Genomic DNA, 16,498 nt, shown 5'->3' with positions numbered 1-16,498 from the left:
CACCCACAGCCCCACCCTGTCATTCCACACAGTCAGAGACAGCAGCACCCCAGCTCCATTAGTTTGGTTCAGGCCCATTGTTTTATTGAGCTTTGAAACTTCTAAAATAATTTTGTTTTGCAAATTCATTTGTACAGTAACTTATTTAAAAAGATGTGCTTGGAAGGGAGTAGTCTGTTCCTCAAAAAGAAACAAATTTGTTATTGTCCATAACAAATGTGGGACAAAGAGAGAGAGGAGCCACAGATTTGTCAATAGAAAAGACCAACAGCACTGGGAAACTTGGCCACATTAATGAAGAACCAGCGTCTGCTGCTAATTGTGATTTTAATGACCCTTCTTCACCTGCTGGTGCAGACTGCCTTGATCCATACGAGATCCATTAGAGAGTTAATGAGCACAGAAACATGGAGACAGGCAAGCAACAGAGAAACCTTCACAGTAAAATAAGAGTAACTGAAACTAATCTAGACTTCCCTACCATTCCTGCAAATTTAAATTTTAAGTATAGGGAAATAGTTTGTTCAATTCTTTATCAGTTCGACGCTCCTCCGCTCAACTCACCTCAAATGAGTGCATTTTAAACCACAATAATAATAAAGTACACAGTAACTTTTAAAACCTCCAATAGACCGAAATTCCAGGTATGCGCAGAGCCATGTTCTGCAATTCAGACTGAGGCAAGAAAAGTGTCAGAACTTGGGCATGCATTGCCATCTCTGGAGCTGGCTCACTCATCTTTATTGATGTAATGTAATGGTTGTAGCTGTAGAATGACTGCAGAAGAGTACAGAAACAGCTTGTCTGTATACAGGAAAATACCTCCTCACCCATTAAAAATATGTCACACTTATATAGCGCATTTCCGGACACTGCACTCCAGTATATACACACAGATACACTCAGAAATAAAATGTAATATTCTGTAGTATTGCCTCCTTGTTTATCTTTTCATCTGAAATCCGTAAGAGTAAATAGCAAAAATAGCAATTTTGACTTTGCTGTCCCAATATTACGGAGGGGACTGTAAATATCTGCTACCTGCTATTACAAAACATAAGAAAGATTATTTGCATAAGACTTGAAAATGTATTTTGCAAGCAAACTCCTTACAAGTATTCTCAGTTACCCAAAATAAATGCTTATCAAGCCGGATCAGAATAGGAGATGGGGAAAAAGCTGCATCTGCTGAATTAAAATATTGCATATTGTGCTGCAATCACACACTGATTATCAAGCTATCAAACTCCACCTACAGTAGCTCTCATTAACATGCTCACAGCTCTGCGGCAAAACTAGGGAGAGCTCAGGGCTGAAGCTCTTCACGCGTTCATGTGATCCTTTTGTTGATTTTATTTATAATTCAGACTTTTGTAATGGGAAAACGTACTGCGTTGATTTGGAACAGGCTGTTATTAAACCGGCTCGCCAATGCACCTAACCCTCTGCCTCCACCTCTACTCCTCCTGGCCACGTGAGTTTAGAGGGCACATGACTGTCTCACAGACTGACTCTTCCTCTCACTTAAAATTAACTATTCTGCATATCAGGAAGTATATTTAAAACTGAAAACAAGCAACAATTCTTGCAAGAAAGAAGATGTAATCTGGTTTATATAGAGGTCACCTTCTCAGCGATCCTCAGCACCTACTTGCCCTTGTGAAAGCCATTTTCTTCAGTTCAATCCTCAGACTTATAGCGATACCTGTGCACACACACCTTCCGAGACTGCGTCATCAAGCCACTTCTCAGCCCCAGGTGAGAACTAGGAGCAGGACAGCAGATGCGTAAAGACCTGCAGTATAGTTTGGAGAATTCTCCATGTCACACTCTCTATTCCCTTGCTTCTGCAAGGAGCTGGAAGTTCCTCTCCTGATAGTGTAATTCAGTGAAGAAAGTCTTCAGCCCCCTGCCCCCTCCCAAAACACTGCCATCTGGGCTGGAGCTGCACATGCAGCCTGCCGGCCAGGGCAATTACCCTGATCCAGCTGCATCAGTACCGGGCTCTTCACGAGTCTCACGTCACAACTCTTCCTCACACAGGAACTGGGCTCAGAGACAGACAGCTGCAGAGAATGGCGTATATAATGATGATAAGCATGACCTGTTCTCTATTCGTGCCAGTCTTTAGCATGTGCATGCATCTAACTGAAAAGAGGCTCCAAGCTTTGTGCTGTAAACTTTTGTCCCCTTCTAATTGCTTTGTTAAAAAGTGGAATTACATTCTCGTCCCTCCAATCTCAGCTCCCCCTTTCCCTCGTTCTCACCCTCCCACTCCAATGTCCTTTTGTTTTCCATTTCCGAATCGGCCACATGGAAACCCAATTGCAGCTCCGAAGGCTATCATTTCCGCGGGAAGCAGTGGCAGAAGTAACAACGTTAGACCATAGGGGAGGCAGTGAAAAAAGAAACATCACTTATATTAAATTATAGAGATTAAATTGCAAGGGGCAACATTACACAATGTAATCAAACGTCTGACACTCCTGTGCCAGCATAAAGACTCCTGAAGCACAGCTGCACTCCAACCACATCTGCCTTTCTTTAAGGGCACCAATGCCCTGCCCAGCAGCCAAGACAGGATAAACCTCACTCGCATTAAAGCAGACTGCCTCCGTCAAGACAGCATGGATCTGAAGATGGGAGACAAGCCGACGTGATGAGTGAGCCAGACTGAGTCTCTCCCAGAATTTGCATTGTCTGAAATACATGAAAAAATGGTTATGGAAAAAAACAAATGTACAGTTGCCTTCCCAAGAAGAAAAGAAAAGGACTGAATGTGATTGAATTTACATGTATTTTTATTGCAGTACAAATTGTAACAGGACATTATAATTTTACTTTAAGGTTTACAGGCATACTGTAGCTATAACACAACTAAAGGAGTGAGAAAGACATTAAATAAAAGAGGAGCAGCTCATTCAGAGAGCAGACACTCTGGGTCCCCTGCCCAACACAGGCTGACACCCACACCTCTAAAGCTATGACAGTACTGCCAGCACAGGGCATCGGGCTTCCTGGTATCCATTAAAGCTATCACGTGCACAAAGGAACATTAAACGATCTCTGGCATTAAGGCAGTAAATAGAAGACTGTTCCACGCCCTGAGGCGTGGGGTTTCCCCATCTGTACATACGAACATATGCATGCCTCAAAGAGTGCTGCAACATGGCTTTCAGCATTAGCCAGATTATATCACAGACGCCAGACCTTGGACTCCTGCAGGCAACTGATAGAGGACAGGAGATTTGCTCTGCAAATGCAGGAATTTAAGCTGCTGGACACCAGAGTTAGTGACATCCTGATCACTGTATTGTGAGCCATTATGCAAAAAGTCCATGAGAGATGTACATTTTTACATTATAAATCTGAAAGCATGCTTCAGCATTGAGTTGCCAATATATTTATAAATTTAAGCTTGTATAAATGTTGCCTTTTAGACCTTTAACCACTGAACTAAATCATTTATCAACCTAACGCTTTTATACTGGATTCAGAGGAGTTTCAGGACCCTATACAGCCTGCAGTGCTGTGCTCTCCAGGGAAGAGGAATAGAGCTTCTCTACTCTCCAGCTCACATATTCATTATATTTTCATTAATGGATTGACCATTTATTAAATCATGGTCTGCCTGAGACAGATCAGGTGTATATCATGCTTTCCACATTCTGCAATTCAGCTCATCTCGCACAACTATACTTAAAACACCCATTGCTTATCTATAAACAGTTATTTTTTATATTTATCCTACTGACAAAACTTCTGGTTAGCTTATGCATTAGGATTCCTGTTGAGGAGGCTGCTCTTGCAATGCCTTCCAGTCCCAGCCCTCCACACACGCAACCACCAACTGCAACACAGAGACTGAAGCCCAACATACTCCACTACCGGGCCAAAAGAAACATCAGGCAGATCAGTGACACACACCAGGGCAGGATAAAAGTTTTTACACTTTGACATGAGCCCTATCCTTGTCCTAGATACCCCAACAGTAGGAATGCAAACTCTCCTGCCCTCATTGAGCAGCTTTATGTGCAGACTGGAGGACAGGGCTCTCTAAGACTTTGCACAGCAGCCCTGCACCACTAGAGCCCTTCCGTGTCAGACTGCTTCATCAACAACACAGTGGAACTGTCCCATTTCATGCCACCACAGCAGGTGTATGACCATCACAATTCAAAGTCTCTTTCTGTGCGAAAGTGTTAGCTCCTTCAGAACCTGCATGATGCTCGGATCCTCTCAAGCAGAGCAGTTTAGCTTAAATGCAGAAGGGCTCCACTGACCGTAATCGTTATAAAAAACATAAATAAAAGTCATAAACAGGATAAAGGATCTTCATTTGTTTTCCATGTAAAAATGAAAACTACAAGCTCTGAACTGCAGTCTTTAAATGTGCCCCCCTTTCTTCTCCCCTCGCTACTCCAGCTGCTGTGTGGCACTGCGGACTCCCTGCAAGACCACGAGCGCTCTGTGCATCTCCATGATGTGGGGAAGAAACGGATGTGAGGGTGCGTGTTGGACTGGGAAGCTCTGCTGTGATTGTGAGTGAGCGCTGAGCGACACATCGCAGTGAAAACCACCACCAGACACTGGAAAAGGAGAACAGACCGAACCCCCTAAAGGCACAGGGCTGCATCCGCAAAGCAATCACAGGCAGGCTGCTCCCCAGCTGAAGCTCAGACAGTGCTCTGTCCCCTGGCTGCGTGCAGCTGGACACACTGTAATGACAGAGAAGGTATTCGAGTGGGGAGGGTTGGCAGCAAAGGAACAAGTAGAGGGTTCACAGCTTTCCACACTGAAAAGCAGAAAGATAAATTCCTGCTGTGGAGCTTTATTCATGTATAACACTGTTTTTACTGTCTTTTTACAGTGGAATTACCCTCTACGTATTACAAAGTAATCCATATTTCTATTTTATTATTTTCGTTTTATCATTAGATCAAGCATGAAACACTCTTTGGCAAAGGAAACCACAAGGAGCAAAACCTGGAGCAGCTCCAACTGCTGGGCAATGGGAGTTTAAACTGCTGTCCTCAGAACTATTAAGACCAAAGTGATAAAACATAAGTCTCACATCTGCAGAGTAGCCCACATTTTGGAAAGACATAAATCAGCTGCCAGGACACAAACCCACACAGTACAGAGGCAGGAAAGAGCTTTCTTGTGAAAGAGTGTAAATCGCCAGCTGAGGACAGCTACAGATGCCATGCAGTGAGTTCTGAGAACAATCAGATTAATATAAATATATATACAGCTGGACGTTTTCTTCATTAATTAAACAGCACTGCTGCAGGTGCAACATCTTAATTCATAAACAGATACCACCAAATAAAATATACTAGAGACAAAAATCTATGTATATGAAATTAAGCTTGAGGCTCAATTTCTGAATACAACAAGCAAATAAATGGTACCAGGAATTTGTCAAAATTCCTAATTCTGTTAAACACCCCCCAAACACACACCTTCTACACTATCTCTGCCCCAAACTGCACATTCATGCAAAAACACCCTACACACTACAGACAAGGAAGGCAGAAATAAATACACAGCATTGAAGTATGAAGCTAGTCTGGTACTGAAACACAAGCCCCAGGTTCCCAACAGCAAGTCTGTGACATCATCCTTCATCAGGACAGAGCTGCATTGTGTTGCCTGGTAACAGGATTCCTCAACGGAGCTCCACCCCCAAGTCACTGCATTCAATCCCATGTGTATGTCTGCGCACTCCTCTGAGGTCACACCCCTGTCTTCCTCCATTGGATGGTCTGCACATGCTTGGGCGGGGCAACAGGCTCCTTAGATACAGCCTCTATTTCCTCCTCATCCAGTAGCTGCTGCATGTAACAAGAGGTGCCCAGCAGGACATGTCCTGTGGCCTGCATGACGAAGAGCGTCCATCTGAGGGCCTCTCTGTGCAGAAAAAGTCAGATTCATCATTAATGTCTGCAGTCTAACCTTTCCGGTCCTGCACAAAAACTACTTTTTACATTGCAGATCACACCTGTAAACTTGGAACTACTGTTTGACCTTTTGATTTAAATGCACTATCAAAATGATGCTCCAGTTCACCCTCGATGTGAAACAGCACGAAGACAGATTTGCACAAAGGCATTCTGCTCCTGATGCTCTGAGGTGTGGAGCAGAATGGCCGGAGAGGGAGGAGCTTGCCCAAGCACATAAAATGCTCCTCCTGCACCATTTAAAAAAAACAGGATAATCCTCAGGGGCTAGATAGCAAAAAGGTTTAGCTGAATGATCAAAGAGAATAACCTCAGATTAAAAGGCCAGTATTGTATTACTGTACTTTTAAGCACATAAAAAATACAAGCAACGTCACTGTTGGGTAACTAAATAGACAAGGGATTGCCTTTATAAATTCGATACAACCAAAGTTTTATCACCTGAATAGCATCTGACCCCTCATAATGATTATATGTAAGATTAACAAAAGCCAAATTGCTCCCATATATAAATGTTTTATTAATGAATACCCGAGTTTCCATGGCTTTTATATTCCACAGTTTTATTAAAGCATCATCTCCAACTCCAAAACACACTGTCGGCCTAACAACATGTTCAGAAACATTTTATATTTTAATATTGGTTTAAGAGCAGCCTTGATATTTATGTTTTATGCACAACATAAAGTGACTGGCTTTTAAGTGTAAATTCAGCAGGGCCCGTATCCTTTCGATATGAGTTCTTTCTTGATTTAAACAAAATATATTGATTTCTAAATAGTACTTTTCATTCTAAGGACCCCAATTTGCTTGGTCCATCACCGAGGAGCAGCTCCCCCTGCCGAGACAGCAGCAGATGTGCACTAGCTGAACTAAGAGGGAGCTTCAGTGAGGCCGGACTGTCCAGTCCACAGTGGAATTTAGCCAGAGCACCCTTACTCAACAGACATAAGATCTTTACTGACCAAAGGACAGAACCTCCTACAGCAGTATCCCTGGTCACAATGGGCAGTAATGTCCCAAAACCAACTAACAACAGCGGTCCCCAGAGGTTCTCTTAGTGGTTGCCCATCCCCACACTAATCTTGACCAGACTTTCTGAGACCTGACCAGATCGAGCCAGGTAACAATAATTTAATGGCGAGTCATTGAAAAACACACACCTTTGTATCTCTACCAATCACTCTCCCCACCTCCACCTCAATCCATCTCTCTTTCCTGCAACCACTTTTAGTCCCTGTCAATCTGTCTTCCACTCTGCCCCTCTTACTCACTTCAACATCTTCTTGGCCCCATGGCAGCGCAGGTCATAGGAGATCGAGTACATCCCATACAGAGTGGCCTTCACGTTCAGGCAGCCAATGAAATCGCGTGGGTTTGACTTGTAGAGGTCAAAGGTGATACGCGCCACATCTTTCCTGCGCTTGGGGCGGTCTGAGAGCTGCAGCCGGGTGTGACCACTCTGAGAAGAAGAGACGGACAAATGTGAGAGAGAAGACAGAACCGAGACTTGGTCTCCAAGTGTGCAGTTCAAGAAAAGCAATGTTAATTATGGATGTAACTAAAGCAAAAAGACTTCCAGAATAGAAGAAGCCGCTGCTTTTAAGGGCTGGAGATGAGGACTTCGGCTCTGCTTGTGTTATATCAGCCTTCCTCACCTGTGCAGGTGTCCACTTCTCCCCCTTATCCAGGGCCATGAACACGGTGTTGTCATCTAGAGTCTGGAAGAATTCCTCTGTGTCCACCACTGTCCCATCCTCATCCAGCACCAGCGCGCTCACGCAGAACATGTGCAGGGCATCTCTCACCTGGAGACAGACACCTGGATTAGCCAGACAGGCCGGCCAGTGGACAGACAGGCTCCGGGGGATTAAGGGACAGACACACAGGCACACACACATCCTCACAGAGCAGCTGCGCGTCTCCAGCACACACCTTGTCCAGGAGGTCCCGCAGCCCATCTGCCATGATGCCTTTCTTCACACTGCGGTCGGCGCTGGCAACCCGGAAGGGCCTGGGCCGAGCCGCCGGGCCTGCGAGCAGCTGCTGGGTCATGGACGCGCTGGCAGAGACACACCTGCGGAGAGAGGGAGGGAGTCGTACAGCTGCGCCGACAACCGCAAATCAGCTGAAATTGCAGACAGCCAAAAATCTTATTACAATACAAACACCAAGCAAGGCAGCAGACAACATGGTTAAATAGCTTTAAAAGTACCGTAAGCAGTTTCTGCCAGTTGCTTTGAATAAACCCCTTGATTAAAAACCTAATAATGCAGGTGATCATGAAAAATCATGACAGCAGCAAGCTGTGAGGCCTGCAAGACACTGGTAATTGGCCCTTACCTGGAGAGGGACTTGGTGGAAAGGAGGCTGAGAGATTTCATAGCGTACTCCATCTTCACTCACACGGCAACCTCACCTGCAACACACAGACAGGAGTGAACCAGTACGTCGCTTCCGCCATCAGAGGACAAAGATCTCCTCTTTGAAAAACAACGAAACATTACTGCCCCTGTGTTCCAGGAGCAGGCCTATGATGGATTCATGTCAGAACTGTCTGGAGGTTCTGAACAGGATGGGTACTAAGCCGAGTCAAGCCCTTTGTTCACACGAAGCGCCTCTCACACGTCAAGGTGCAACACCAAATAATTACCACTAGAGGGAGCTCTTGGCCTACAATTGCCAGTTCTAAAATTGCCCATTTTAAAATACTATGTCATAAAGGGCAGTTCAACTATCCTAAAATAAAGACTGCTATTCCTAAAAAATATTTTTAAGTGATATTTTAAATTAAATGCAACAAAAAAGGTTTTTGTTTTTTTTTAAAGAAAAACCCAAAGTAAAATCATCATAAAGCAGATTTGGCTTCAGTTTTTGTTTGGACAAACCGCTGTTAATTAGGCTAATAATCACAACAGCTACTAGATCAGACTTTCCATTTGCTACAGGTTTTAAGGGACACAGACAGACCTCTAATATACAGCAGATGTGGCACCAGCTGGTTAGAGAAAAAGACTCTCCAGTCCCCACTGTCTCGCTATAATCTACAGGTTTGGTAATGACATTTCATCCTCAACAGAACTGTGCTAAACTTCATCAGGTGTTGAGCACTTCAGACTTCTAAAAACATGTATATATAAACCTTTTTATCCTGATGTCTGTTCACACACACAGAGGGCAGCCCTGGGACAGAAGCGCAATTCTCGAATTCCCGTACGGACTTCCCCTCCTGATCGCACTGCTCAAACTCCACCCTTTCCCAGCTTTCTTCCCAGTCCTGCACGGAGACCCGACTGAGAACAGAGCAGCCTCAGTGCCTCTCTCCAGGCCCGAGAAACCGCGACAAGTGCTGTTTCTCGAGTCAAGTGCCGCTCTCACCCGGCCGCTCTAGTGTTCTGCTGCTGAACACCACCACTGGAACAAGACCACAGTACTTTCTAGTGAGACCTGCCCTCAGCTCACAGTCTGACAATCCCGGTAGACTCAGTAGACACCCCCAGTCTTTACGTCTCAGATGTTGGGGATCGTCTACAACTCCAGCTCCCTGTGCTGATGCCAACACGGCACCAGGGTGCTCTGGACACTGAGTGGAATTTCCGGATAACATTAATCACAGCCAGAAAAGCAGATTCTGCTCCCATCTCCTGCCTCACACCCTCGAGCTCATATTTAAATCACCAATTTAGAACAGATTCAAAATCTGTATTTTATGAAGCATGGAAAGAATGAACACAGCAGCGATACAGTGAACAGAAGCTGATCAGAGGCCCAGTTCAGTGAAACAGTACCTTCACTCAGTGCTTCTTTGCAATGATCCTGCCTGGTCAGTCACTGTGCTCACAGAAGAGTCTCTGTAGCTGTTCTAACAGCTGTCTCTGCTGCTCTCTTCCAGCTCTGCTGTGTCCTTTCACCTCAATGCAGTGATGTCAGCATTGATCAGTCGACTTTATTGAGCAACACTCTTCTTCCGTCCCTCCCCACCTCTTGCACTCCTCCCTCCCTTTGTGGGAAAGTATTTTAACTGCCCCCCCTCTTCCTCAAACAGCCCCTCCCTGCCACTTACACCCCCTCCTGATCAGTGAAAATATCAATGTTTGGCTTTTCTGCTCAATCTGAAAGTTTTTCTCCTTATCGCCCCTCACTCTAACTCTGTGATCAGTGCTTACGAAATCATTCCTGCTGTGGCGAAATCAAATCTATAGCGGCCAAATAAATTACATTTACAATATCAAAACAACATTTTAGTCATATGCAGGAACTTTTAAATTACCTAATGACTTGTGTGGCATTCTATAGCTTGATTCTTTTATGCCAGTTTTCATCTCAGAAATACAAGAAAATGCTAAATACAGGAGTGACTTCCTGTATGATGTTGTCACTCTCTACTCCTCTTTTCCCAGATTATTTATCCTTTCTTATCCTTCTTTCTCAATCCCCCTGTGTTATGAAACGGCAGCGTACAGCAAGTTCCTCTCTCTCCCCTGGAGTTTCTCCAGTCTGTCACCCAGTCTCTCTGCGTCGTGCACTTTCAACCCCTCTCAGGCATTATGTGAAGTATGTGGGTGAGAGAACACCCCAGGTCAGGATAAACCTGATAATAATGATAAATGTAATTTTATATAGCACCTTTAAAGGTGGCTTCTCGAAGCAATAAATTAAATAAATCCCAGAAGCGCCAGACACTAACAAATGCCTCTGTTCACACACATACACAACAGACCTTCAGCCAAATGCAACCTAAAGGCTAGTACAGCACAGGACAGAAGGCAACCTGGGACAAGCACCTAGCAGCATGTTTAATATTTGAAATGTTGAGGGAGGAAATGATTAAACTCAAGACCTGATGTAATTTATAATGAACAAACACATAACACATTCAGACACAGCATGACAAAACATAAAACACACTAATGAGAAGAAAAAGGGATTACTTACTGGCAACACCATCAACATGCTGCTGACTCATTAACTTGTGGATTGATTAGATTATTGATTGGTTTATTATCCACTCACACTATACAATGCCCTTGACCCCCCCCACCCCAGATCACATCATCCCCCAACTCTGTATCACAGCTCCCTGGTGTCTGGCAGGGAGACTGAGCTCAATTTCACATAATAAAGCCCCATTGTAGGTGTGACCCCAGGCCTCCTAATTTCTCAAGACAGTCCTGAGGCCAGGAGAGTGTGCCCAGCAATTTCGCCACCACCGTCTGTGAACCCAGGCGCTGGCGTCAGCAGAAGAGCCAAATACAGCATCCAGATCTGCACTCTCACCCACCTAATCAGCACTCGTTCACACACGCACATTCACACAGAGTGCCTAGGTCCATCCATGCTGAAGCACTTGTTCCTCCAAAGACTCTGTCACTCGTCTTGAAACACAGGCACTCTCAGGTGGGGAGGTGCAGCTTCAAAAGCACACAAGACAAAAAGTTGGCAAACACTGCTGACAAAAATAAACAGTCTGTGATCAAAAATAAATCGAATAGCCTTTTCTCTTTCCCTGCTTCTTGAAGACATTTAAGCAAACATTACCACATCTCCTGGAAGACAAGAGTCTTTGATAAGGCACTCTGAACACCAGCTGAACACACAACACTGGGGACTACAGAACCCCTCTCCAATTCATACACCTGCCAAATACAACCCACAACGATTTTGAAGCAAAAATATTTGCTGCCTGAGGATCTGGCTTTGCAAACGGAATGTTGTGTGTCCAAGGATTCATCCCGCAAGCCCGTGAGCTAAGAGAGACCGAAATAGTGGCTCAAAGTTTAAATACAGAGTTAATTATATTGAATGAAAACTCCAAGTAAGAACCAGCGATGAGCGTGACAGGCAGGAGAGGTGACTGTGGACCTCGGCTGTCCGAGAGGCGAGTACGCGCGGGCCGCAGCTGCCAGGAGCAGTCTTGACCCTTCGCTCTCGCATTAGTCGGGCAGTATTGCTTTAACCCTTTCAGGAGAGAAAACCCCCCTACCGTTTCCACCGGTCAGCGCTCGGGCGCTCCCCCAGCCCCCGCAGCGGTTTCAATGTGACCACGCACGGATTGCCTCACCACAAACCACGGTACCGGACTGTACAGGGTCTTTTACTCGGGTATGCGCACAGTAACTGCCCCTTCCCGCTCGGCACCTGTGCACCGTGAAGTAACGAGGTACAAATCAAAATATGGTACTCACTGGCTCTCCGGCCGCTCCTACCCCTGTCCACTGTACTGTTCCCACAACAGCAAACCTGTCCAGCTACTATCGACCCAAGACTGTGACGTCTGGAGAGGGGGGGGCGCAGGGAACGAGAAACAACCGACCTCGGTCATGTGACAGGAGCCCTAATCAGGGCAAAGGTCATTCGTGTGACTGGGTCAGCGTGTCTAGCGCACACCTGCATGATGTCACAACATCAGAGGAGCGGCACACGAGGGAATCAGGTATTTCTAATTTTCCTCGATACAAAATCTAAGATATATGTGGATTTTTATATGAGGTGAGCTGCAAATAATTAGGCAGAAGTTAGTCCCAGACTGAAAGGTAAAGGGGAGAGTTCCTAGCTTTTGAGAATTTGACGCGGTTTAGCTCGTTTTATGAAGAAGCGCTGGTGATGTAAAACTGACATCATTCGATCAAACTGAACGCAGCAGGAAACGCTCCTGGCGAAAGTTTTATGTGACAAAGAGCTCGTAATTGCGATCCTGGCCAGACGGGCGTTTCCATTTACACGCGAGAAACTCTCCCCTCCGTGTCTGCTTGCTTTATTTGTAGATGCGTGGAGTTTCTGAAGACTGAAGAAACTGCACTGTAGGCGAAAACAAATCGTTTCCGGTGTCTTAGAGCTCGTGGTGAAGAGGGCGGTCCGGTCCGGTCCGGTTACTGTGTCCCGTGGCCCGGTTAGTGTGCCAGCCGGGTAGAGAAGCAGGGGACCCGGTGTCGTATCCAGTTCAGAAATATCTTGCAGGAATCGTCCCGAGAGACGTTTTGTATGCAAATCCTTAGACTTAATTATAATTGTATGTGTCGCACGTTACCAGTGTTTATTTGTCTATGTTAATACCTTTCATACCTGAAGACATATATACTGCATGTCTCTTAAAAGGAAACATTGAGTTACGGGCATAGATAGAGCTGACAGGAAAGCTCTCTGAATTGACCAATAACATTACTAACAGAAACATGAGTGTTTTAGAGTAGCAAGTTGCATTGTGACATTTAACACTGAGAGAGAATGTGTGAGGCACACTACCAAACAGCTTTTGTATTGTAGTGTTTAGTTTTCATTTATTTGTTAAATCTTTCTTGTTTGCTTAATGATTTTTTAGTTACCTGCCAGCTGGTAGCCTAAGCAATTTTGTAAATTACAGTAAGTGGGCAGTCTAATTGTAATATATGATTTGTAAATATATTATTTTGTTTCTAGCTTATATACCCTCATATTGATTATTAACCTAACAGGTTAGAATATAAAAACAAAAGGGTGGTCATGAAAAACTTGTTTTATTGGGTAAGCCTTTCATAACATGACTGGAGGGAAATGTTGAGAGCTACACGATGTGAATGAATATGTTCTATCTGCTGTTTGGCTCATGTTTTCTCAGTAATATGAGAATTTCAGGAAGAAACAGATTCAAGATAATATAATACACATGGAAAAGGTATTCATGTGGAATTAATGTAATGTTGTTGTTAATCAGTTTAGTGATTCTGTTATTTCACCTGGTATAAGGCTAAGAAGTCCTAGTGATGGCACACAGTGAGCTGAGATAGTGAAAACTGCTCAGCTGTGTTGGAGAAACAATTTCACAGTTATACACAGAAAATTAATACTGATATTTTCTGTAAGAGTTATTTGTTGTTCCTGAGCACATGATCATCAGTTCAACATAACGGACATAACGGCACTGTTGAAGTACAGCAGCTGTACTGTTTTTTGTCTTTGTACTTTGGACATCATTTTTGTTTTTGTTTTTAGTATGTTTAATTCTATAGACATTGGGGGACAATCAGACAGAAATGATAGGTGAGGGATACTGGGATTCTCTGTCCCCTGCAGTGACTGTCCAGACGGAAGAGTAACGCGATTATAATTCTCGTGTGGTAAGAGAGGAAATTCAGAAAGCGCAGGCTGGCTGCTGATCGCAGCGTGCCAGTTTACGGTATAAAAGCTGCAGAAACGAGCTGTCCAAACAGTGTGAGCCCCTTTCTGATGTGAGCAGTAATCAGGCAGCCCAGCGCGCCCGAGGCGCCTGACTCGTCCCTCTTCAGTCACAGTTTATTTCCTTTCCTCTCGCCGAGTGGCACAGTATGTACTGTACGTCCATAGACCCAGTTTTGTCATCGGCTTGTTGCAGTTATCTGCGTGTCTGAGGTCCAGACTCGGGTTGTGTGACGCTGACACCTTGTCAAGCCTAAATCTCATCTGCACTCCAGGGCTCTTCACTGAGCCCAAAGCTGAGCTAATTGACCTGCTAATCGGAGCACCTTCACTATTTTCAGTCTATAGACATGGCAGATTTCAAATTGCATGTAAACAGTAATAGTTAACAGGTTCAAGTTAGGTGTTAATGGAACAGTTACACTTCCCATTAAGCAAATTAATTTAGTTAAAACGTATAATTAAGGACCTAGGACCTGGGTCGCAATGAGAAGCGGAAGACAGGGGGTCAAGATCCAGGACTGGGAAGCCTGGTCTACAGAGCTCCTTAGAGGGTAAAGAGTGGGATTCCTGCAGGGAGGAATCCGTAAAGGTTTTTACCTCTAAAGGAGAGAGAGAGATCAAGTGCTCATAAAGTTTGTTGGCCTATTCAGCAACTTATAATGAAGAATGTGGCCTCCAGCAGGGCAGTCCTTCACATTTCCTGAGGTTTAAGTGTCCAGGTCAGGGTGTCCAGATGTGAAACTGTAAATTGGTACAATAATGAGCTGATTTAATAATAACTTTTATTTATAAATCGCCTTTTCAAACCTAGGACAGCCAAACAGGAATAAAAACCCGCAGGAATGCCAGCCCTCCAGGGCTGAAGATTGACCTACCTGGCCCACACTGTGGAGCACTGAAAGCTGGACCATGGCCTATTATAGTACACACCAAGTGGCCCTGATGTACAGCAGTACCTCAGCTGTGCTGACTATTTGGTAGCCTGGAAACACACTGTTCACCCACTAGTGGACACTGTATAACTAAAGTTCACCATATTTGCAAAAGGAAAAACCTTATTGTCACAACAGTGCCAGGTGCCTGGGGTCTGCGAAAACCATTATCCTGAAAGATTAATATACACATCACTTCATAACAGCTTGTTTTGAAAAGGAGGAACAAATAGGTGAAATAATTCAGAGTGCTGTTAAATGATTTATGAACTCAGATGTTGTTTGATTAGCTTTTAGTTCATCCTTAATCAGGAATAGTAGACCATCCAGCACTTACTGTGCAACACCTCATGCAGCCCAAGCAATGCAACACTTTGACATCGCATTCAGACTCCCAGTCTTGTTTCTCCAGCCCTCTTGAGATTTGAACAGTTGGATGTGACTTTCCTCCTCCTCCACTTGTGTCACTGGAAGACATGTCCCACTCACTAAAGCGTCTTGGTTAGCTGTAGAAAACAATCAGTTTACTATGACCACTACTGAAGCACTAAAAAGATACCCAACACTGCATGGAGTAACAGGTTTAATTCAATAACTAATGGACCAGTAAATATATATATTATACAGTAGTCCAATAAAGAGCCCCTTGCTCCTGTCCTGAAGTGTGTGCCAGAGTAGTACAGAAAGATTAGAGTTTTATGAAACGTGCACAGAGCCCATTTTAAAACATGCAGCTTCAAGGGCAGTAGAATTATCCACTTTTCTCAACACGCTTCCCCTTTGATCCTGAGTACCTGCCTGCAGGCTGTACAAGTCCAGCTGTGTTACTGGCTGCTACGTTTTTGCTTAGTATTGTCCAGAGCAAAGCAGCTCATGTTCACTGGGCAGGGCTCTGTATATCAGCGCCCCAGTTTCCCACTATCCCCGTCACCCCTTTGCCACCCTCGTTCCGCACGTCCCTAAGTCTCCAGCCCTGTGGTCATTTCCGGCGCCCGATGCGTGCCATGAGCTCTGCGTTGGCAGCGGCCTTGGCCCGGAGCTCCTTGGCCTTTGCCAGGTCAATGAGGATGCTCAGGATACTGGTGGGGACGTCCAGGGAGAGGGAGAACCGTGTCCCCTGTGGGTTCCTCTTGGGGGCCGCGACCGATGCTCGGTGCTGAGTCCGTTTCCGAGGGCTCACCCGGGCGCTGACAGGGACCGGCACTGCGTCCAGCAGGGAGCTCAGCGCTCTGCCTCGGTCCAGGACGCTGATGGCCAGCAGGTCTCCAACCTCATACGCCTGTCTCCTGGCTGCGGGGAGAGGCTGCTCCCGCAGCTTCATGGCTTGGCCCAGGGCACCCCACAGCATCAGGAGCAGCAGGAGCACAGCCCCCCTCGCTGAAGGCGTGACCACTGAAGGGAGAGGCAGAGCAAGACAGGGGGTCCCGTTGCTGAGGGAGCTGAGAAAGC

General features: G+C 45.2%; 2 protein-coding genes and 1 long non-coding RNA gene across 9 annotated transcripts in view; 1 reads left to right on the top strand and 2 right to left on the bottom strand.

Annotated features, from left to right (window-relative positions):
* Positions 1 to 2,783: 2,783 nt before the first annotated feature.
* Positions 2,784 to 12,290, bottom strand: cidec (cell death inducing DFFA like effector c). Of its 4 annotated transcripts, none has more exons than XM_088637245.1 (6): positions 12,149 to 12,290; positions 8,307 to 8,382; positions 7,899 to 8,040; positions 7,622 to 7,771; positions 7,238 to 7,425; positions 2,784 to 5,913 (listed from the first exon to the last, which is right to left on the bottom strand). In XM_088637245.1, the coding sequence occupies exons 2-6, from the start codon at positions 8,357 to 8,359 to the stop codon at positions 5,739 to 5,741; spliced, it is 708 nt and encodes a 235-aa protein (XP_088493371.1). In that variant the 5' UTR covers positions 8,360 to 8,382; positions 12,149 to 12,290; the 3' UTR covers positions 2,784 to 5,738. The 4 variants fall into 4 exon arrangements, with proteins under 4 accessions (XP_088493371.1, XP_088493373.1, XP_088493374.1 ...); XM_088637247.1 differs by lacking the exon at positions 12,149 to 12,290 and adding an exon at positions 12,025 to 12,123; XM_088637248.1 differs by lacking the exon at positions 12,149 to 12,290 and adding an exon at positions 11,947 to 11,965.
* Positions 12,259 to 16,498, top strand: part of LOC148662277 (uncharacterized) — a 14,143-nt gene continuing 9,903 nt past the window's right edge. Inside the window, exons 1-2 of one of the 2 annotated variants that reach the window (XR_015939705.1) lie at positions 12,259 to 12,396; positions 12,728 to 12,852. This is a non-coding gene — a long non-coding RNA (uncharacterized LOC148662277). The remainder of the gene's footprint in view (positions 12,397 to 12,727; positions 12,853 to 16,498) is intronic. The other variant, XR_015939704.1, reaches the window with a different exon arrangement.
* The window catches only part of LOC148662278 (urocortin-3-like), a 3,014-nt gene continuing 2,135 nt past the window's right edge, over positions 15,620 to 16,498 (bottom strand). For all 3 annotated transcript variants that reach the window (XM_088637256.1, XM_088637258.1, XM_088637257.1), the window contains one exon: positions 15,620 to 16,441. In XM_088637256.1, the coding sequence (XP_088493382.1) occupies positions 16,029 to 16,441 (413 nt within the window). In that variant the 3' untranslated portion in view covers positions 15,620 to 16,028. The remainder of the gene's footprint in view (positions 16,442 to 16,498) is intronic.

Source organism: Lepisosteus platostomus, chromosome 6 (genome assembly GCF_059453375.1).
Source record: "Lepisosteus platostomus isolate fLepPlt1 chromosome 6, fLepPlt1.hap1, whole genome shotgun sequence".
Classification (NCBI taxonomy): domain Eukaryota; kingdom Metazoa; phylum Chordata; class Actinopteri; order Semionotiformes; family Lepisosteidae; genus Lepisosteus; species Lepisosteus platostomus.
The sequence above is the reverse complement of the archived record's forward strand: the minus strand, read 5'-3'. Positions and strand labels throughout refer to the sequence as shown.